Below are 20,393 nucleotides of genomic sequence, written 5' to 3'. Positions count from 1 at the left end.
GGGATGGAGCATGTGGTGAGAAAGGAAGATGGAAGCATTGACGCCAAAGGAAGCATGATAAGAGCACAGTTCTGGCTGCAGATGACTGACCTTTTCGATTTGGTTGACATGATGGAGGAGCCGCCATTTTCAAAGCAACGAGAGAGGAAGGCAATGGATCGAAGTGAGAGTGCAGAGAGATTACCGATGTTAGGAGCAAGAGAGGCATTATAAGGAGTCTAATCTGTTGTGACAAACTTAGTTTGCATGGAATCAAGCAAAGGCATTTCTTCTTTCCATCTCGCTCTCTCGACAAGCATCCACGAACGAATCGATTCTCTCTCAACCCTTGAGTTAGCGCCTAAAACACAACGATTCGATGTTTCGGTTCCGTACCATAATTAAGAGACATAGATGAGGCCCCAGAAGAATGCTATGTTCACCAACAAAACCAAATTGACGAGCAAGGGGCGACATATGAGAAAATTTTATGAAACCAGCTAGAAAGAGCGAATATTAATTGATCAACATTCTTAGTCGTCGAACTGACGTGAGTCATAACTTCACTTGAAATTATTTGTTTCAGAAATATAGTACAGATAATCACTTCTCAACAGATACAGGCTAGCTAGGTTTATATACACTATGTTGATTTGGAAAGCTTTTGTAACTTTTCGAGGCAATGCTAGCAAGTCTCACATTACTCAATCAAAATTTTGATTAATGAGTTTATTTGTTCCTGCCCCTTCAATTATTTATATATACTTCATCACCTTGTGACAAAGGCACGTGTGTGTGTGTGTAAATCATTGATTTGGGGGACAATGAATGTAATTCATTTGAATTGAAGCAATCACTCACTCTATGTGTTAACAAAATTAGTGCCTTGTTCTTATTTTGCCGCTACAAGAGTCCAGTAATAAAGGGAATAGTTCAAAAAGAAGCAATATATATATTCCACACAGAGAGAGAGAGCATAGAGAATGTGCATATATATTCTAAAATTTTACTCCTCTGGTCCTATTATTTAGGATAGAGAGAAGATATTTTTTAATTCTATTTATAAAGCACTGAGAGAAACTTTTTGTATAAGTATACAATTTTATCCCCTATTTATTATTATGTTGACTTTATTTATATGAGGTATAATGTATATTAAATAAAGATAAAGTTAGAAAGTTATTAAATTTTAAATGAGAGTTAATGAAATTTAAGGTTTTTTTTTAATCTATGTAAAACATGTTAGAAATGTCTTATAAATAGGATCGGAGGAGTATTTCAAAGACTCATCTTATTAAAGGATTTACATTATTATTGGCGAACAAGGACGCCCAAATAATTGGGAAGGAGGAACAAGTTATATATCTATATATATATATATATATATATATATATATAGGAGTGCGTGATGGGTTATTCACTTGCTTCTTCTGCTGAGGAAGAAACCGATGATGATGGCGGTGGTGACAACAGCAATTCCGATGCGCTGCACCAACTTGGCACGATTCCCAGTGCCAGTTGCTGAAGACTTTTGATCAGTTCGTGTGCCTCCCTTCCCTGACGTTGCTGCGTTCATGCCTAGCTCCGACACTTTCTTGTGCGCCGCAGCATAATCCATCCTGAATGTGCCCTCAAACTGCACCAAAGTTTATTAATTTCAACCCGACTCACCATTCATACTTTACTTCGTTCGTTCGTTCATTAGTATTCAACACAACTCCTTGGCTTTGCCAAAACATCATTAATACCTTACCTGTGCATAAGTGTCTGCCCACTTGCGGAATCCACTCTTTAATAAAGGGTTATCCCGCTCCCTCTCCTGCAGACCCCTGTTAAGAGTTGCCTGAGATTACTATACCGCATGCTATACATATATATATATATATATATATATATATCTTGGTGATAATCATTACCCAATCTTCTTAACATGGCTTACTTGAAATACAAATTGCCAAACTGGTAGCTGTCTTGTGCTTTCTTATCATCAGAATTTTTCTTTTGGCCTTTGCTTTCATCAGACTTTTTCTCTTGGCCTTCGCTTTCATCAGCCTTTTCCTCTTGGCCTTCGCTTTCATCAGCCTTTTTCTCTTGGCCTGCGCTTTTAAGTTGCTGATCCTGATCAATTAGTTAAACAATGAATTTATTACGAGTATGTACGATAATTAAGTGTAGTGGTATACATGATAAAGGAGATTTAACATGAACGCTTCACTATATTTTGCGTCTTACCCATTGGCAGAGGCCGCCAACCAATGCCACCATGTGTTTTTCTTCAAGATCCATGCGTTTTGTGATTTTCTCCAGTACTGATTCATCTGAAACCACATATATATGCCCAGTAGTATCAATCAGTCACTTACAAAATCTCATCTGCCACGGCGATATATATGTAGCATGACCAACTAATAATAGAATTACTCCTTGGCCAAGATTGCTACTTACAGAGAAAACTATATATCATAATAATAATCTATGAAATATCAGTTGATGATATTATCATAAAGTCACAGTCAAGGTGGAATCACCTAGCGTCTTATCTTTAAGTGGCCCGCCTTGTTCTGGATCCTGCATAGAATCCTATAAAGGAGAAGAATATAGATTCATTGAGCCGCGCCGTGTATGAAATCAATTTAAAATATATGAAACAACAACTTGTAACGATGGACGATAGTATGTATCTGCAGTACCTCTCTGCCGGGAACAAATTCAATTTTTGGGCCGCCGGTGATCTTAAGAGCAGCAATTCCAGCAAGCTAAAGTATATATAAAATCAACCATGCACGCACAACGTTACCAGTTTAGTTGAAAATCTTGAACCCTCATCTTGTTTCTCATCATTGTAACAGTACGCATATGTCAACAAAATGGTGATATTAGGAGAAGTTTAGAGGATTAAAATCACCTGGTACAGGTCCGCATATGTGATTTTCTCACATTTATTATCATTCTTCACTCCGTCTGCTCTCAGAAGAAAACAAATTAAAAAGCAAGGCTCCGCGACATCTGTAAAAATAAACCCAAGAAGAAAACTCACCGCAAAGGTCCACGATTGTTTTCAAGCCACTATTTGAGGGATGACTTAGCTCCTTGGAAGTTCTTATTGAACCATTGGGACCTCTTTTTATCAAATAATGGTCAGCACCAATATCAAGACCATAAATTCCAGCGTCATGCAACCTACAAATCAATATATATATATATAGAATCTCCGTACAGAATTATAAACGCGTGCATCACGCAAATATGCATATGTAAACCGCCAATAATATGTATCGATCATAAGTCGGAAATTACGCCAAACGAAGCATGAGAGGAGCGTAATGCTTGTTCTTGGAGAGGAGTTTGTCAAGTTCTTCGCTGGCCTTTTTGATTTGGTTGCGATATTCATCATTAACTTGGGGGGGCGCCATCTGTGACTGCAGTTAGTGGGGGGATATATTTGTGGCAGAGGAGAGGGATTTTGGATTTGTTATTGCGTGAAGAATTTAGAAGGTGGCAGGGTAGTATTTATAATCATTCGCCGCAGAATTCTGCGCATGGTTTTGGGTGCTTCCATGAAGCAAATCAAGAAAAGCATTTGTTCCATCTTCTTCTTGTTACCAACCAAAACGAAGGAAAGCATATTATATGTTTTATTTGCGTTTCAGGTTATCCATTCGTGTCTGAGATTTTTTCATGAATACTTTTTCGCTTGTCATATAATTTAATTAAATAAAAAATGAATTTTGATGCCACATATTATTAGGGGGCAAGGGCAAAGCATATTATGTTTTTCCTTTACGTAAAGATCTGAAGCGTTGTCGCAAAAAAGAAAAAAGAAAAAAGAAGAAGATCTGAAGCATGGTCCAGGGAGCATCCTCGTTTCATGCTTCCTCGTAGAAGGCGAATAATGGGTATCCATATACATTACTTGCATGTATTGGCCATTACATAACGATTATCAAATGAGTTGAAAATTATGTTTTATATTGTTTAGTTTATGTGCGTATATAAATTATGACCATATCTATAATTTTAAGACTTGTTTAAGCTGGAAAAAAGAATGCATAGAAGAACTACGAGAAAGGATATGATCATCAGTGTCGTCATTGACACAATGATGTCCCATTATTCTGCGTCGTCATCATCAGCGCAGTTGCTGCGCGATGCGGCACACATAGAATGCAAATTCTTTGCTTTGTCATAAAAAATAAAAATAAAAGAAATTCTTAACTTGTTGTGCGTCAAAGTAAACTGATTCTTTAATCCGTAATCTTGTCTGTGACTAACAAACTATTTTATTTCTTTATCAAACACAAATTCTATAATCAGTAATTTGCGCAATCTCTTATTCTTTTAAGGTCATATATTTGACAGTCACAATAAGAGGTGGGATATGTCTCACTGGCCGGGCAGACATGCTGCCATTTCTATTTAAAAAGAGTCTAAATACACGAATATTTGTGGTCTCGCAAGGTCGGACTCGTAAACCTCATGAATCTGTTTCTATTTACAGCAGAGTTGCACATATTTCCACTTACATATTACTCTCTCCGATTCTTATTATAAGATCCTGTTTGATTTTTATTTTGGTTCTTATAATTAGAACCGGAGGTAGTATTTAGTTTCAAGGAAACCTCCTTTTTAAACCTCCTTTTATTTAGTTTATTAAAAAAAAACATTATCTCTCTGTAATTCATACGGTTTCAGATATCTCACACACACGCAATCCCCAAAGCGCTCCTCATCCATTAGACATCTTGTTTTGACAGTTAAAAGACCTCAGAGCTTGTGTATTATTTTACAAATTCAGGGTATAGTATGCCTCGGTTGGCTTGTTCCATATTTATTTTATCATTTTGTCTGGAAAACAGTTGCGGTCTATTGTTACCGGGCGTCATTAAGGGCCAAGTTAGTGACCCAACGGGCAGGTTTACTTTTTATTACTAAGGCACAACTCAGAATGGGAGAACGGCCAAACAGAAATTTTGGATGAAGGCCTCTTGCCTCTTGTGCTGGCTTATCAGCAACAAAAGCATTGCGATATGACATCATCAACTATTCAACTAGTAAATCTTACAAAACTGAGTGTGAGCAAACATCATACTATCCCCCCCCCCCCCACCAAAAAAAAAACACAAATTTTTTTTAAAAAATTATTTCAAGCCGCGCTGCTACTGGATGCAACAGCACACTTGCCCCGCAACCAAGTTATACGTTTGTCCCTTTTAAGAGACAAGAAAATCTCCCTCGCGTTAGGTTTATTGAACAGATTTAGAGCGGCAAAATACAGTGGTCGTTCAACACCCTGCATCACATCTAATTCCTTTATACAGTCAGCCATGCTATATCTAGCATTATACTGCTCTATCGCAGCTTCTCTCATTTTTGAAGCGGCTGCCATCTCCAGTATGGCTCCCGCAATGGCATCGTCGATTCCTTTACGTCCTCTTTTGCGGTTACATGTTGCAATGGGTGTAGAAGGTAGGATGGCTTCAGGATCATCATCATCTTCATCATCCTCAGATCCCGAAGAGGACTCCTCTCGCTGCGTGCTGATAGGCTCTGGACAAGGCCTAGAAGTACCATCACCCTCAGATGCGGCTACGGATTCATGCCTGCCATTGGTTGCTGGCTCAGAAAATATTGTACATAGGTCTTTGTAGATTGAGCAGCCGCTACCTTTTATTGTCTCCGCATCAGGATGTTCCTGCCGGCGTGGTCAGGAATTATTTTCCGAGAAAACAAGGAAGGAGATATACAATTTAGTGGAGAAGAAAATATCTCGAAAAATAGCCACAAATACCGCAAACCTAACAGTAGAAAATTCCTAATTAAACAGCCCGCAGTCATATTAAAGTTGATCAATCTCTCTGGATGTTAAATAAAGGATGCCTTGAAAAAACCACGTGCAGAGGACCAAAGGGAAGCCATATAAACAAATCCATCCCATAAAATAAACAGGGTCAAAGAGATAGTAAGATCGATTTTTCTCTGGGCCTACAGAAAAAGACGATAGCATGATATGAAGAATTCACACTGGATAATGAGATTGTAATCTTTAATACAATGAGTGACAAGTTATTGCAAGATCAAACAACCTGTTGATGAAATAGCAGAAAATATAATACCAGATGTGCATAATTTGTAATGCATGATAAAAAAATTGACATGAAAAACTAATGAGAGAACAGAAGATAAAGATGGATTGGTAAAAGTAGATATAGTAATGATTCAGTTGGGGAAGGAAGCCATACATCTTGAACAGGCAACAAAAGATATGTTCTGGTTAAAACAAAACCGCTGAAATCTTGCCACAAAAGATATCAGTCTAAAGGGACATTGGAATGATCACGTAATGGAATCATGACTTGAGCAAACGACTAACATGTGATGACGATAAAACAAAAGAGAAAGACACATACCTTGATGTATTCAGCCCAAACTTCCTCCTCGGCAATAATAGATCCTGTGGCTTCATCCCAATTAAAATCACTTCGTTCGAGAATGGACTTTACAGTTGTATACTGCTTCCTCAATACTGAATAACGATTTTTGAGTTGTTCCTTATCCCATTTCAGACCTGTCTTGCTGTAAAATTCATCACAGATATATTTCCATGCCTTCTTGTTAAAAGAGTTGCTCTGTTTATTCCCTTTATGTACTTGGTCAACCATCAGGTCTACAAGTATCTTAGTGAGCGATGTGGTCCACCTAGCCCTTGACTGCTGTTCCTGCTGCTGAGGTGGTAGTCTTCTTGATCTTGTAACTCGACCTGCCATCTACCATTTAACAGACAAAAAATGCCTATTAAAGAGAGAGTTGTATGTATATAAGAGTTACCGATAGCTTCTAGATGACCGCAAATGACTGATTCAATTACTATTGCAAGAGGCCAGAACAAATAACCGTAAATGTAAACGAGAACAGCCAGGGAGCATGAAGCCTACTATCTACAGAACACGCACAAAACAAAAGAAGAACCCGAGCAGGCCATATGTTTGCCACCCAATTTAGTCGTCGCATTAATTTTTTAAAAAAAAATTAAGAAAAAGAAAGAGATGCAGTTGCCTCCCCCGTTTCCGTTCGTTAGCGCCGAAAAGGGGCACATTCGAGAAACAGAACGGTGCGGCGGCCGAATCAATACTCTGGTTGACGGAAAGGAAAAGGAAATCCAGACTCCAGACAAACGCCTAAAACACAAATAAGCAATAGCCACAGCCACGGAGAGGAGATTGGACAAAGGGAAAGAGTCATGAGCAAACCCAAGCAGCAATGAATTACATTTAAAAAACAAAATTCAATTTACCGGAAGAGCTGCCTTAGTCATAAACCTGGACGGGCAAAACCGCCAAAGCCACTTACTTTATTGGGAATTTCACAATCGCCGGGCTTTTATGTATGATGAAGGAAATTAGGTGACGCTCGACGGGCGGAAAAACTGGATAAAAAGGGTGCAAGGAAGGAAGGAAGGGTGCTGTTACATAGAATGATCGATTATTATCATTATGTTAATGTTTATTATTTTAAAACAGGAAAAATCAATCAACTATTTATTGGCCAAAAAAAAAATCAATAAACTATTTATGGCTGGTCGGAACTCGGAACTTGTTCCTCCGGCTCAAATTTTTCGTCACTCCGTGCTCTTTCAGGATTTGGACTAAAGGAAAATAAAAATAATTGGCCAAAAAAAGGAGAACAAAAATTAATAAAATAATTAGATTTATTTATAAATATTTTTCGTATGACAGAAAAAGTTTAATATGATTTTTATTTGACATACATATGAATATTTTTGGCCAAAAATAAACATATGAATTAAGTATAAAACACAGGTTAAAAAAATTAAGTATAAAAAAATATAATATAAAAAAAACCAAAATCTCCTTAAGAAAAAGGAAATTGTTTGTGATTTATCCAAACCATGAATCGCAGAAATCAAATCCGAGAGTATACCAGAACCACTTATCAGCGCTCACAACGAATGAAGGAGGAACGACTTCTCCACCAGCCAGCACCTCTTCCACTGAATGTCCGATAGAAGCAAAGGTCCTCACCGGTGGAAGTGTTTTCTCTTTTTTTTTTTTTGTTTTTTTTTTTTTGTGCCCATGTTAGCTGGTGTTGTTTAAAGGATGGGCTGCACTTAGTTATTGACTTTACCTTAAGATTAATATCACAATCTAAACTTTTATTTTTTTATTTTATATAATTAAAATTTTTTTTTCTTGTTCCCAAGTCGCTTTATTGTGGATGGCGAACAGATTTTTCTTTTGGTTTTTGTACAAGGGCAGCATAGTTCTCTGGCAAACAAAAATTAATGTGATGAAAATCTCTATAAACTTTATAAGAATAATGTCACTGTGTGATCTAATATGAAAATTACATATTTTAGAGATATTTTTTCGTGTCGTCGTCATTACATTTAATTGAAGTTTAATAAATATTTTTATTTGATTATGTAAAAAGCCCACCTCTATTTATATTAGATTTGTCTACTGTATAAGTTAAATCTTAACCACTCGTCTAGGAAACAAGGATGCATGATTATGCGTCCGTCTGCCTCAGCGGTCACAGGTGCAGAAACTCTTTATTTCAGCTTAGAAGTATATTTAGAAATTTAAGTCTGTTTGGTTGAACTTTTATTTCATCTTACTTGTGGGCCGGAAGTGAGATTCAACGCGCGATTTGAATAAGCTAAGCTGAGCTACGTTTTGAGCTCATGCGCCGTGCTTATGATTGGAGAAATAACCCTAAAATAATAATTAGAGTAATCAGATATTCTTCTCTCCCTCTTATGCCTCTATTCTCTAATTCGAAAGCCGGTTTCGTTTTCCCCGCCACACTCACACTCGTTCACTCTTATCCTTTTCTATTTACAAAAACCTTTTTACAGTATTTCTAATTTTTTAAAATATATTTCGTTCATTAAATTGCTCTTTTTCCTATTATAATAATTTAAGTTCATTACTTTATGTAAATTTATTTTTTAATCATTTTTTATTTAATAAAAATCATACTTTTTGTTGATAATTTTATAAACTAAACTTAATTTAAATTCATAGTATTATATAAATTTATTTTTTATTATCTAATAAAAATATATATTTTGGTAATTTTACAAATTAAACTTACTTTTATTTAATCATAATTCAAACAACCTTTCACCCAATCTAATTTTTACAAACTAATTTTTATAAATCTAATCTAAACACAATTTACATCACCCAATTTAATTTTTATCCAATTTAATTTTTTAAAAGCCAAATTGATAATAAATTACTTTTTTTTATCAATAATCAAATAGGCCCTATATATGCTTATGACAATCTGAATTAACATTGAGTAATTTATAAAATATAATATAAATGTGTGAAAATTTTTTATCTCAATTTATATAAAATATGTTTATAAAGAATTTTTATCACCGTCCGATAATTTTTGTTGCCTCCTCAGTGCTTCTACTTCATGTTGTTCTTTACTGCAGCTTTTGTAGTAGCAGTATTTTATTGTATTATATTATTATTTCAATCACACTGGTATTTATTCTTTTCATGCAGTATTTTGTCGTTATCAAGAAGGTTTGCCAACCCTGTGATAGAAAATCAATTAAACAAAAGTTAAAAATAAAAGGGGGAAAAAAGGAAGCTAAGCGAATCCGTGAGTAGAGTGAGGACAAGGTCCTATCATTGAGGGGAGCCGAATTTGCTTGCGACGAAGTCGTCATATAAAATTGTCAAAAAAAGGAAATTTTACAAGTTTAGAGAATCATAAATAAAATAACAATAGCACCACCACCAGAGAGGGGATTGTTGGTGAAGATTGGTTCGCTCAACGAACGCTTCAACGGCAAAATTTCCCGGCCAAAGGGGTTTGTTTCTTTCTCTTTCATCTGCATCTGCTTACCGCAATGAATAATTCTGTCTTTCTCCATAAGCATTAGGGTTTCCCAATTTCTTGAAAATTTTCTTTCTTTTCGTTGCAAGTTCCTATCTTATCGTTATTCTTCACTCTGGGCATTTCGCAGCTAGGGTTCGAAAACATTTGGGCATTCTTTTGTTTTTCTTTTCCTTTATTTATGGAAGGTTGTACTTTTTCTGCATTTGCGTTTTGCTCCATACAGATCTGCAATTGAAGTAGAAGCATCAGAAGGAGAAATCAGAGGGGCGTGTGATCGTGTCCTCAGGCGAAGATCTGAGGCTTTCAATATTCAACAAAGATGAGCGCTTCTAGGTTCATAAAGTGCGTCACTGTTGGGGATGGAGCTGTGGGCAAGACATGTTTGCTAATATCCTATACCAGCAATACCTTTCCCACTGTGAGCTCTTGTTATTTTTTCCTTTTTTTGAGCCTGATACTAAAATTTTGGTTTTTGAGGCATTACAACGAGAATGTTAAATTATACGAAATGGGAAGAAACTCGAGCGGTGAAGAAAAGTGTTCTTTCTTTCAAGGACGGTAGTTCGGGATTGGCAACATGGATTAAATGGTTTGTGGGGTTGCTCCTGTTGTTTTGGAAAGTTAGTTTGGCAGTAATAATGAAACCATGAACCAACGCCTCCCCCCCCCCCCCCCAAAAAAACAAAAACAAAAACAAAACAAGCCAAAGAAGCTTGGGGTGGTGATGCGAAGTATGTTTATTCTGCGACTTACCATTGGCTTCTTAAACCCAACATGATTAGCACTTTGAATTTATTTAATAAATTAATTGATGGTTATTAAACCCTGTTTTGACCTGCATTTAGGGTCGTAATCATGATGTTTGATTATGCCTTTACGCATGTATAAAGAACACTACATAAAGGAGTTGCGTTTGTGTCAGAGTTAGTGTCACATCCTGTATTTGTATCAATGTCCGTGCATCTTAGGTTTTAACAAATTATCCGTGCTGTTTGTATTTGAAAGGAATGAGAATACGGGAAATGGTGGTTTGATTACCTATTTAAAGTAGAAGCATATTTTGATGACACTAACGGATAAACTGCAAATTAAGTGTTGATCTCATATTTGTATGCTAACTGGAAAAAGGAGACCATTGTCGTTTTACTTTTTTCACATGTGCTTACAAACAGGATTATGTGCCAACTGTCTTCGACAATTTCAGTGCAAATGTGGTTGTCAATGGAAGCACTGTTAATTTGGGTTTGTGGGACACTGCTGGTAATGCTGCATGGTTATTCTTTTATTGCTGCAATTTTACATTGCTTCTTCTCTCTGGCTTTTTATTCTATTATTTTGTGGAACAGGACAAGAAGATTATAACAGATTAAGACCTTTGAGTTACCGTGGTGCTGATGTTTTCATACTGGCTTTCTCTCTCATAAGCAAAGCCAGTTACGAAAATGTTTCCAAAAAGGTACCATGCTCCTCGGTATTTGGGAGTTGAAGCATCATCCGCTTTTTTCTTTTTCTTTTGTTTTTTTTTAAATCATTTGAACTCTTGTGCTTATCTCCTGGAACTTGAATGTCATTGGTTTCACTATGATCCGCAATGAACAATATACTGCATTCTGTCTTTTTATTAAAGTTATCTACATTGTTAATCCGTTGGTTTCGTTTCCAGTGGATTCCAGAGTTGAAGCATTATGCACCCGGTGTCCCCATAGTTCTGGTCGGCACAAAGCTTGGTGAGTTTATATGAATAGCATGACTTTTTAGTTGCTTCCTTGCAGCTTATAAATTATTAATTTTAGCGGCTCTTTCTGTTGTAACTAAGTTATATGACGTCAAATTCCATTAGGTTTGGTTATTATGGTTGCATGCAATTTCTTATTTTGGATTAGATAGCTTCTTGATTAATGTCTTGGAACTGTCCAATATCAACAACACGGATGATTTTTTATTTTTCTGTGATCATTTTTTCCTCAGTGATGAACTGCTGTTTTTTGTGCTTCTTTTAATGCCTTTCTATTGGGTTTTTTTCCCCTTCCCATTTATTCCTGAAATAGTGGATTTTGCAAATTTTTTGGATTTTGGTCCCTTCTCAGCATCAGCATTAAATAATTAGACAATGTTAATCTTCAGACATGTCAGCATGATATGTATTTTCCTTTTAATTTTTTTTTCCTGTGAATAACTAGATTGAACACACTGGGGAGTCTAGCGCAATGTTGTAGCATTTTAGTATCGGGAGTATTTATTAAATGCAAAATGCTTAGAAGATTGGTAGTGTTTGAGTTGTGGTGGAGTGGATGAATTATCCATTTCACTGAAAATGCTTGTCAGTGTTGGGCTTATGTTAATGTTTCTGTATTTCTTCTTCATTCGTCATTCTTACACTTTGTATTATTATTATGGGGGAAAAAATGAAAACATAGAGTTGTGTACTCTGGAAAAATTATGCGGATGATTTGGACCAGAGATAGAATTATATTGGACAGTGTTATGTAAAGAGGTTTTACTATCTATTTAGTTCAGTTGTGTTCTTAAAATTTCTTCTTGTGACAGACCTTCGGGATGATAAGCAGTTCTTCATAGACCATCCAGGTGCTGTACCAATTACCACGGCTCAGGTACATAAGATCAATTTTGCTTGTTGATATTATATTATTTACATTTAGGATATCTTTGGAAGCCCTTTAATCGAAAGGAGAAAAAGAAAAATTGACATTGTAATTTCATCCAAGGGAGAAGAGCTTAGGAAGCTGATCAATGCACCTGCTTACATTGAATGCAGTTCGAAAACCCAGCAGGTATTAGTTGAGTCTATTATTGACTTTCATCTGACGTGAGTAAATTTGAAGTGCTTGGATTTGAAGTTTTCATCTGGAATTTACTGCAGAATGTGAAGGCAGTGTTCGATCAAGCCATAAGAGTTGTTCTTCAACCGCCAAAGCAGAAGAAAAAGAAAAATAAAGCAAAGGCCTGTTCCATATTATGATTTACTAGGTGTATACATTGGACAGCCCTCTCTGTTCCGCCTGTTTCTCTGCCCCTGTTGCTTTTTAATCATTCATTTGCAGCTGAAGAAGTGGGAATCTATATGGGTGTTGGTCTGACGGTACTCTAGATCTCCTTGAAGCATGAGGTGGTTTTGATTCTTTGCTTTCTAGGAATTGTTGTGAACTCTAATTGTCAAATTTGCATTTCATGGTTCCCCGCTTTTTTTCTTAACTTACTGTTTCGATTTATGTATTAATAGACTGGGATATCCCAGTTAGGAGAACAGCCTTGTTTGCTTGAAGATATATACATCTAAATTAATTAATTTGTATTCTGGTGTTAGGCTTCGTCTTTGTACAGAGGTTTCTAGTACTAAGGTGCGATCTTCTTCTTGTTGAAGCAGCGTGGAATTTTCCCTTGTATTTTCCTCAGTCACTTAAATTTGTTCACGAACATGAATGGTGTTGACCGACACCAAGAAGAAATGGGAACAGAAAGCTACTGGATTTAAGATAAATGATTCTATCACAAATTTCAGATAATTGTAAGTTGTAAGGTGTGAATATAAAAATGTGTGTGATGCCAAATATATATATATATATATATATATGTTGGTGATAAAACTCCTTTATATTTTGGATGTGTTGAGAAGTACATAATTATAGTTAAAATTAGGAAAAAATCTGGAAAAAATATTTTAAAATCTCAAGTTGGGAACGATTATAAAAATGTGTTATTATTTGGTTTTCAAATGTTATAAATTGTTATTAAAATGTAGTGAACAAAATTGATTTGGAATTCTGAAATTCAAATATTTTTTTTAGATTCTCCCTAAAATTAAAATTAATTTGACTAATAATTATTTGAAATTGAATTATATGATTTTGAACCCTGAACAAAAAAGTGTTGGCAAAAAACAAAAACAAAAGAACCTCAAAAAAAGTGCATGACAAAATAGAAGTGAAGATGTGCTCACCTAATAAAATAACGAATATTAACTCATAAATATGGATTGATTCAGTGAAAAGCAAGCGTAATTAGGGCTTGTCTGGCAAGAATTCAAGAAAAATTACTTGATTCAAAATCTTTTACATTAAACATAAAACGGTAAAATACGCACAAAATCCACCACGTTAAATGAAATTAAAGATAACGTTATTTGTTTTTAAAAGAATAAATTTTTCATTGCATTTTTGAAATGATGTTTAAAATAATATTAAGACTCATTTAAGGGAAATAAAATATATTCTCTGCTAATATATATTTATAGAGTTCTCGTTTTGGGTTGATAAAAATACAGATACTTCAAAAAAAAAAATCAATTCGAATATCCCTAAAAAATTTAAAAGGCATTAAATCTAAGCAAATTTTGTTTCAAAAATATTGGGAAAAGTTTTTGCTTTTAATTTATATAAATGGCAATATTTATGCTATTATAAACCATTTGGTGGCCGGATAATAATATGAATGAATCATAGGGAAACTATGAATTACGCTGAAATGAGTGGAGGTTCAATCATGCAAGAGGGGCGGCATGAAGATTTTACGATTCAGCCTTTTTACATGAATTGCTGCCACATAATTCTCTTCATCTTCCATTAATTAATGAGCAGGCCTTAGTTGCAGATGAGCACAGATACTTGTCAAACATTGGATTTCGTTAGAGAGCACAATCTTATGATTGCAAATAACATTACTAATGGATGCAAATTACGTTTATTTCTAAAGTAAAGTGCGTCTCAGATAACCCAGTCAAATTAAGCTTTGCCCGCCTATAAAATACTCAAAAAGATCCAAATTAACAGAAGTTCATTTTCGTGTTGTCAACATGGATCCTCTATTTCAGAACCTTCTTTCTCAAATACATTTAACCATGCTTTGGTTCTCTGCCATAGCTATCATCTTTGAACACAGTGGCTCTGTTGTAAGCCTGCCAAACAATGAAACCATACCAGCAGTCTTTGCTTTTGGAGACTCCATAGTGGATCCAGGAAACAACAATTATATTAACACTCTCGTCAAGTGCAATTTCCCACCATACGGTAGAGATTTCGCTGAGGGAAATCGTCCGACTGGGAGGTTTAGCAATGGTTTGGTCCCCTCAGACATCATAGGTGGTGTCCCATTTATGCTTTTCTATTTTTGGTACTAGTGCAGAAAATAATCGATATTTTCTCCCTCATTTTTCTCACATTCTTCTTCTTCTGCTCTCTCTCAGCTGGTAAATTTGGTGTCAAGAAGCTTTTGCCAGCTTATCTGGATCCAAGCCTGCATCTCCAAGACCTCCTCACCGGTGTAAGCTTCGCCTCCGGTGGTGCTGGATATGACCCTATCACTTCTGAATTAATGGTATATAACTAACCCTGCATAACGTTTTTCAGCAGGTTGTGTTTGTTATTGAGTTCTCATTTTTTTGTGATGCTAAGAAGGAAGAAATATCTTCAAAGTTATCGTTTTTTTCTGCAAACATTGAATGCAAGCATCTGAGGAACTTGTGTTGCATAGTTTTGTAACTCTGTTTGTTGTGAAAGTCTGTAATACCTTTATCAGATCAGCTGAACATGTTCAAGGAGTACATAAAGAAGATAAAGGATGAAGCTGGAGAAAGCAGAACGGCGATTATAATATCAAAGAGCGTATACGTAGTCTGCATAGGAAGTGATGACATTGCCAATACTTATGTTCAAACACCAATTAGGCGAATCCAGTATGACATTCCATCTTATACAGACTTAATGGCTTCACAAGCTTCACACTTCTTGCAGGTGTGTGCTTTATGGAACCATCTTTCCCTACCGAGCATTTTTGAACTTCAAATTTTGTGTTCTATATTCTAAAAGGGGGGAAAAAAATTAAAACCTGAGTGGAACACAGGAGCTTTATGGAATAGGTGCTAGAAGAATTGGAGTATTTGGTATAACAGCAATAGGGTGTATGCCGTCACAGAGAACAATAGAAGGAGGCATCCTTAGAGAATGCTCATACAATGCCAACCTAGCAGCACTTCTCTTCAACTCCAAGCTCACTTCTGAAATGGATGCCCTTAACAAGAGGTTTCCAGAGTCAAGGCTTGTCTATCTTGATGTTTATAACCCTTTGCTTACACTTCTTCAAAACCCATTTACATATGGTAATCTTCGTGCTCTTACCCTACCACTAAAAGGCGAGAGTTGCAGATTGTAAGCGACTTGATCCGCTGATTGCTTTTCTTATGTGTGGCGTTTCAGGTTTTAAAGTGACAAACAAAGGGTGCTGTGGAACAGGAAATATAGAGGTCGGCATCTTGTGCAATCCTTACAGCATAAATACGTGCACAAACTCCTCAGACTACGTATTCTGGGACAGTTACCATCCTACAGAGAAGGCCTATCATGCCCTTAGTTCTCTGGTGCTTGATGATAAAATTAAGGACTTCTTTTAGAAAATTTTTCCAATCTTAATTGAAACAGCTACTTCGTTGGGGGGTTTGATTTTCTAGCAGTATAGTCATTCGGGTTCCCTTGCCCAATAATTTCATAGCGACTGACCAAATATCTCCTGAGGCATTAATGTATCTTGACTGGTGTTGGGCATGGCCACATGATGCAACCCCTTGAACAGAGTTTTATAGAGAAATACTATCCTATAAAAGTTCAAATTTCAACTTTTTTTCTCATTTGCATTTCTGAAAGGTAGTGCAATACCGTGAATAAGCAATAGAAACGTATCCGATTTATTTTCGGCGGGAGAAAATAGTATGATACTCGGAAAACATGCATGTGTACGGGAACACAAAAACAGAGCATTTCATACCACAGTGAAAGAGCAACTAAGTGTCGATACAGAAACAACAAGCAATTGTTTGACGTACACAGGTATTGGTAATATAAAAAGTAACCCCGGCTATTTTATAACTCTCGTCATTTTAGACATTTGAAATATACACGCCGACTAAAATGCCCCAAAAGAAACTGGAGACAAAGCACTATACACAAGTATTGAATTCTTGTTATTCTTACCGCTACTGCTCGTAGAAACTAGAGACAGAAACTATACAGCAGAAAAACATGAGGCGATGAAAAAGATGTATATGTATATGGCATGATTATATCAGCGAAGCTTGTTCTGAGCAACAGCCTGACATAATTCATCCTCGTAGAATAAAACTCGATTAGAAGCCAAGCTTTTCGATAGGGGCTTTGGTAAAACTGATGGCATCATACATCGAGAAGGGAATGCTGATTCCTTGAAAAGGACAACTGCAACTTGCCGCATCTCCGAAAGTTTTAGGCGAGAAGGCGGTCGTGGCCCATGCCTAGGTGCTTTGGGTGCGTGCGGACTTGAAATTTTCATACTCTTCCCATCGCCCTTGCTACATGTTAAGTCCACAAATCAGAAACACGTGCACAAGAATGAAAGAAACTTTAAGCGTTAAATACCTACCAGAGAAAAGGCCAATGATCAGAGAGACAGGGGGTCGTTGTACATAACATTTCCTGGCGAGAGCGATCTGGGGTCGTATAATTGAAGTGGAATTGCCTTGCTATCAAAACCTTGTATAACACAGAACATGTGATGACCAGAGATTGCAAATAAACGAACCACTTGTGGAGAGCAACCACTTAAAGCAAGAATACCAAACAGTAGAAAGACAGACTTACTGCTTTTCTAATCCTTTGAGAAACATGGAAGACTGCCTTCAGTTGGTCATGGTGCAAATGGCACAATATTTTGACCTCAAATTTGTGAAGGAAAAGGAAGTCAGCACTACAGATGAAGACGAAAAGAGTTGAAAATGGCAAGCATACACGGCTGACTGCAGCAGTCTAATTGGACGAGTAAAGAGCCAAACGGAAAGGAAAAAACGAGATTCACAGCATTAAGTATATAGTTTTGTATGCAGGGGCATGTTTGTCCGTAACACATTGTAATTCAAACTTTTTCTCCCTCTTATTTCTTGGTGAGGGACAAAAAAGTCTGAATGCGCGTGTTCATGCATTTTTTTCATGAAGATAGTGCATCTTTAGCCTGTTAATTAATACCTTAGGCCCCGTCCATATTAACAAATGTCGTCATTTAGATGATAACACAATCCAGTAAACTCATACAACGATGGCAAACATAAAGTCTATGTTCTTCAAAACACTATAAAGAGAGATAAGCAATAAGAAATGAAGCAGTCCATCACAAACAACGATAATATGAAAGACCCCCCCCCCCCAATCTTTAAGAAAGGGGGCTGAAGATAAGAGCACATTGCTTCATAGGGCTCCTTAAAAACGGAGACAGGGGATGAATAAATATAACGTACTTTTAAATCCAAAAGACAGTCAAACATGATTTCATTTGTAATATAAGAGAATGAAGAATACACAAGGCAGTCATACAGGACACAACACGATGTGAAATCATAATTTTGAAGATAATAGATCTACCGATCCAGAACTTCAAAGAAAGAAAACGTGCACTAATCATACCAATAAATCCATGGGAAGCGACTCAAGCCTTGAATCTGATTGACAATTTTCAATTCGTGGAGTCTTTGGTGTAGCAGACAAATAATTTTGTTTGGCCAAATTCACTGGCGATAACATCAAAGGGCTTTTATCATGTACTTTGTTTTCAGGTGCTACACTATTCTCTGTTTTCCTCGAATGCAAGATCGCCACTCTTTTCTTTCTAAAATTCCTGTAAGACTTGACAGTGGACGACTTATGGGATCGAAGCTGAGCAAGAGCACCTGGTTTCAGATACTTGCCACTTGAGTTGTGAAATGGTCTTGTTTGTTTAGTTCTCTTGCCACTCTTCTTTTGTGGAGACACCTTTCCCATGCTTTTCGCTTTGTGTGCCTCGATTGATGTTGCCTCAGCCGTAAGACCTTGCTCTACTTAATTTACCATCAACCTATCCTGAAACACAACCACAATAAATTCCTTCAATGACGTCGAAAAAATGGGCTAGGGAAACTCCAGAAGAAACTTGAAGCACCTTGCCAAACCATCATCATTTCAGTAAACCCTGAAGGTCAAGCTCAAATATCAAAAAGAATAAACGAAATTTGCGTGAATAGATATTAGAGATTCCCACGAACCTATCTAATAAGCTCGAAAGAAAGCGGCAAGTAGAAACCACGAAGAATCCTAATAGAGACTAAATAACGAAGGTAGAAGCCAGATCAGACTATCGGCGAACTTCATGGGACGAGTGATTAATTTAAATATTCAAACACAAAATCAGCCAGGGAGTGAAAAAGCTATGAGGGACTTACCTCGGAGAGTAGGTCGCACTGCGCAGAAATTCTGGAGAGAGAAAATAGGAATTTGAGTTAGACAGCGACAGGGCAAACATGAAGGTTGGGGGGAAGAGAGAGGCAGAGAGGAGGGAAGACAATGAGGGAGGTAGGGTTCGCTTTGCTCCTTTTTTTGAATTTGCTTCTAGTGCCCGCCAAATTTTCCAAGAACTGTAGCTCTCTCGCAAACAAATGTCATTGGATTCCTGATTTTTGCCGACCGCGGGAATTTCGATAAGTTGGACTGGATGGACAAGAAGAACTGCATTAATTTTGACTTTTATTGTTAAATGATAGATTGATTTTCAAAATTAGAGTACTTGTAAGCATAAAAGGGAATGGCCAAAAGAAAATTAGAAGAGGGAAATTGAGAGGTTGGTGATTTGAATTGAAAGGGAAGCATAAAAATAGATCTATTATCAATTTTTTTAATCTCTGGCCAAAAAATAATTTACTGATCATATTATATTAAAATATATTCGCTCTGTTATGGGGCATAGGAAAAAAGAAAGAAAGAAATTGGAGATCAGGGAAGTTTTAGGAAAATAAATGGATTTTTTTTTTTTTTGGCCAACAGAAGATAAATGGATTTGACAAGGGGCACGAGGGAGGGAATGAATGCGCGGAAGTAGGAATTGGGCCTTTATGGAATCAGCCTTTACCCGTGAGTCATCGCTCTTTACCACATCTATTGCATGCCTGCGGATGGAGCAATACCATGCAAACCGAAAAGTACTCCCTCCCATTAATTATATTTATCTTTTCGAAAAAAAATGTTTCAATTTTAAAGTAACTTTTAATGTTATTTTTTGTCGTTTGGGTAGAATTGTATTTACCACCACAGGTGAGAAGTGAGATTGATCCTGCTAAGCAACCAAGGCTTTGGTTTCGAAGCAACTTTAACCGTGATAAAAATAATACTCCCTCCGTTCCTTATTATAAGAGACAAATAACCGAAGTACGTTGATAAAAAAAAACAGTTAAAATTAGTTAAGAACAATTAATGTGTAAAAAGTATAATTTTTTTCCAAAAATGCCCTCATTAATAAGGAGAGAGAGCATGAGAGAGAACAATTAAATTATTAAAAGAAAGAGAAGTGGGAGGAGAGAGAGTGTGAGTTGGAGATAATAAATATGGGTAAAGTAGTAAATCAACACAAAAAAGTAGAGACAACTTGTAAGTGTCTCTTATATATAGGAACATATCATAAGCATCAAATGTCTCTTATAATAAGGAACGGAGGGAGTATGTTTATAGATAATTTTAACTGTTTTTCTTAATCTT

At 36.4% G+C, this 20,393-nt stretch overlaps 4 protein-coding genes and 2 long non-coding RNA genes across 10 annotated transcripts; 2 read left to right on the top strand and 4 right to left on the bottom strand.

Annotated features, from left to right (window-relative positions):
* Positions 1-1,452: 1,452 nt before the first annotated feature.
* Positions 1,453-1,953, bottom strand: LOC114731480 (uncharacterized). The gene is made up of 3 exons (XR_003738921.1): positions 1,919-1,953; positions 1,733-1,808; positions 1,453-1,615 (listed from the first exon to the last, which is right to left on the bottom strand). It is a non-coding gene; the product is annotated as an uncharacterized LOC114731480 (long non-coding RNA).
* An 81-nt stretch (positions 1,954-2,034) lies between these two features.
* Positions 2,035-2,923, bottom strand: LOC114731481 (uncharacterized). Its single transcript, XR_003738922.1, has 5 exons — positions 2,885-2,923; positions 2,670-2,735; positions 2,508-2,559; positions 2,212-2,297; positions 2,035-2,097 (listed from the first exon to the last, which is right to left on the bottom strand). It is a non-coding gene; the product is annotated as an uncharacterized LOC114731481 (long non-coding RNA).
* Positions 2,924-4,981: 2,058 nt separating this feature from the next.
* On the bottom strand, positions 4,982-7,419 carry LOC114731485 (L10-interacting MYB domain-containing protein-like). 3 transcript variants are annotated; one of them, XM_028918667.1, is made up of 3 exons: positions 7,327-7,419; positions 6,387-6,743; positions 4,982-5,671 (listed from the first exon to the last, which is right to left on the bottom strand). In XM_028918667.1, exons 2-3 carry the CDS (start codon positions 6,741-6,743, stop codon positions 5,123-5,125), a joined length of 906 nt encoding a protein of 301 aa, XP_028774500.1. In that variant the 5' UTR covers positions 7,327-7,419; the 3' UTR covers positions 4,982-5,122. The 3 variants fall into 3 exon arrangements, with proteins under 3 accessions (XP_028774500.1, XP_028774499.1, XP_028774501.1); XM_028918666.1 differs by lacking the exon at positions 7,327-7,419 and adding an exon at positions 7,271-7,307; XM_028918668.1 differs by lacking the exon at positions 7,327-7,419 and adding an exon at positions 6,912-7,260.
* Positions 7,420-9,680: 2,261 nt separating this feature from the next.
* On the top strand, positions 9,681-13,187 carry LOC114731548 (rac-like GTP-binding protein RHO1). The gene is made up of 8 exons (XM_028918755.1): positions 9,681-9,829; positions 10,082-10,276; positions 11,031-11,118; positions 11,205-11,314; positions 11,522-11,585; positions 12,406-12,470; positions 12,585-12,650; positions 12,740-13,187. The coding sequence occupies exons 2-8, from the start codon at positions 10,178-10,180 to the stop codon at positions 12,836-12,838; spliced, it is 591 nt and encodes a 196-aa protein (XP_028774588.1). The 5' UTR covers positions 9,681-9,829; positions 10,082-10,177; the 3' UTR covers positions 12,839-13,187.
* Positions 13,188-14,668: 1,481 nt separating this feature from the next.
* LOC114731547 (GDSL esterase/lipase EXL3-like) lies at positions 14,669-16,261 on the top strand. The gene is made up of 5 exons (XM_028918754.1): positions 14,669-14,954; positions 15,059-15,189; positions 15,372-15,605; positions 15,715-15,970; positions 16,068-16,261. Exons 1-5 carry the CDS (start codon positions 14,669-14,671, stop codon positions 16,259-16,261), a joined length of 1,101 nt encoding a protein of 366 aa, XP_028774587.1.
* A 376-nt stretch (positions 16,262-16,637) lies between these two features.
* Positions 16,638-19,206, bottom strand: LOC114731568 (F-box protein At4g35930-like). Of its 3 annotated transcripts, none has more exons than XM_028918773.1 (5): positions 19,088-19,206; positions 18,297-18,728; positions 17,481-17,555; positions 17,263-17,372; positions 16,638-17,191 (listed from the first exon to the last, which is right to left on the bottom strand). In XM_028918773.1, the coding sequence occupies exons 2-5, from the start codon at positions 18,648-18,650 to the stop codon at positions 16,930-16,932; spliced, it is 801 nt and encodes a 266-aa protein (XP_028774606.1). In that variant the 5' UTR covers positions 18,651-18,728; positions 19,088-19,206; the 3' UTR covers positions 16,638-16,929. The 3 variants fall into 3 exon arrangements, with proteins under 3 accessions (XP_028774606.1, XP_028774607.1, XP_028774608.1); XM_028918774.1 differs by lacking the exon at positions 19,088-19,206 and adding an exon at positions 18,911-18,965; XM_028918775.1 differs by lacking the exon at positions 19,088-19,206 and adding an exon at positions 18,808-18,854.
* Between the last annotated feature and the right edge of the window lie 1,187 nt (positions 19,207-20,393).

Source organism: Neltuma alba, unplaced genomic scaffold (genome assembly GCF_004799145.2).
Source record: "Neltuma alba isolate B1F8T4 unplaced genomic scaffold, ASM479914v2 tig00012836_pilon, whole genome shotgun sequence".
NCBI lineage: Eukaryota > Viridiplantae > Streptophyta > Magnoliopsida > Fabales > Fabaceae > Neltuma > Neltuma alba.
This window is presented reverse-complemented; position numbering and strand designations above follow the sequence as displayed.

What these genes read in the sequence shown, in the direction of transcription:
- LOC114731568 (XM_028918773.1), bottom strand. Translation starts at nt 18,650, where the DNA reads ATGGGAAAGGTGTCTCCACAAAAGAAGAGTGGCAAGAGAACTAAACAA. An exon ending in CTCAAAGGATTAGAAAAGCA is followed by an intron (nt 17,373 to 17,480) that starts GTAAGTCTGTCT and finishes GTGTTATACAAG; the next exon opens with GTTTTGATAGCAAGGCAATT. An exon ending in GATCATTGGCCTTTTCTCTG is followed by an intron (nt 17,192 to 17,262) that starts GTAGGTATTTAA and finishes CTTAACATGTAG; the next exon opens with CAAGGGCGATGGGAAGAGTA.
- LOC114731485 (XM_028918666.1), bottom strand. Translation starts at nt 7,291, where the DNA reads ATGACTAAGGCAGCTCTTCCG. An exon ending in TGACTAAGGCAGCTCTTCCG is followed by an intron (nt 6,744 to 7,270) that starts GTAAATTGAATT and finishes GTTAAATGGTAG; the next exon opens with ATGGCAGGTCGAGTTACAAG. An exon ending in TTTGGGCTGAATACATCAAG is followed by an intron (nt 5,672 to 6,386) that starts GTATGTGTCTTT and finishes CCACGCCGGCAG; the next exon opens with GAACATCCTGATGCGGAGAC.
- LOC114731548 (XM_028918755.1), top strand. Translation starts at nt 10,178, where the DNA reads ATGAGCGCTTCTAGGTTCATAAAGTGCGTCACTGTTGGGGATGGAGCT. An exon ending in CCAGCAATACCTTTCCCACT is followed by an intron (nt 10,277 to 11,030) that starts GTGAGCTCTTGT and finishes GCTTACAAACAG; the next exon opens with GATTATGTGCCAACTGTCTT. An exon ending in GGGTTTGTGGGACACTGCTG is followed by an intron (nt 11,119 to 11,204) that starts GTAATGCTGCAT and finishes TTTGTGGAACAG; the next exon opens with GACAAGAAGATTATAACAGA.
- LOC114731547 (XM_028918754.1), top strand. Translation starts at nt 14,669, where the DNA reads ATGGATCCTCTATTTCAGAACCTTCTTTCTCAAATACATTTAACCATG. An exon ending in CTATCACTTCTGAATTAATG is followed by an intron (nt 15,190 to 15,371) that starts GTATATAACTAA and finishes TTGTTGTGAAAG; the next exon opens with TCTGTAATACCTTTATCAGA. An exon ending in AAGCTTCACACTTCTTGCAG is followed by an intron (nt 15,606 to 15,714) that starts GTGTGTGCTTTA and finishes AGTGGAACACAG; the next exon opens with GAGCTTTATGGAATAGGTGC.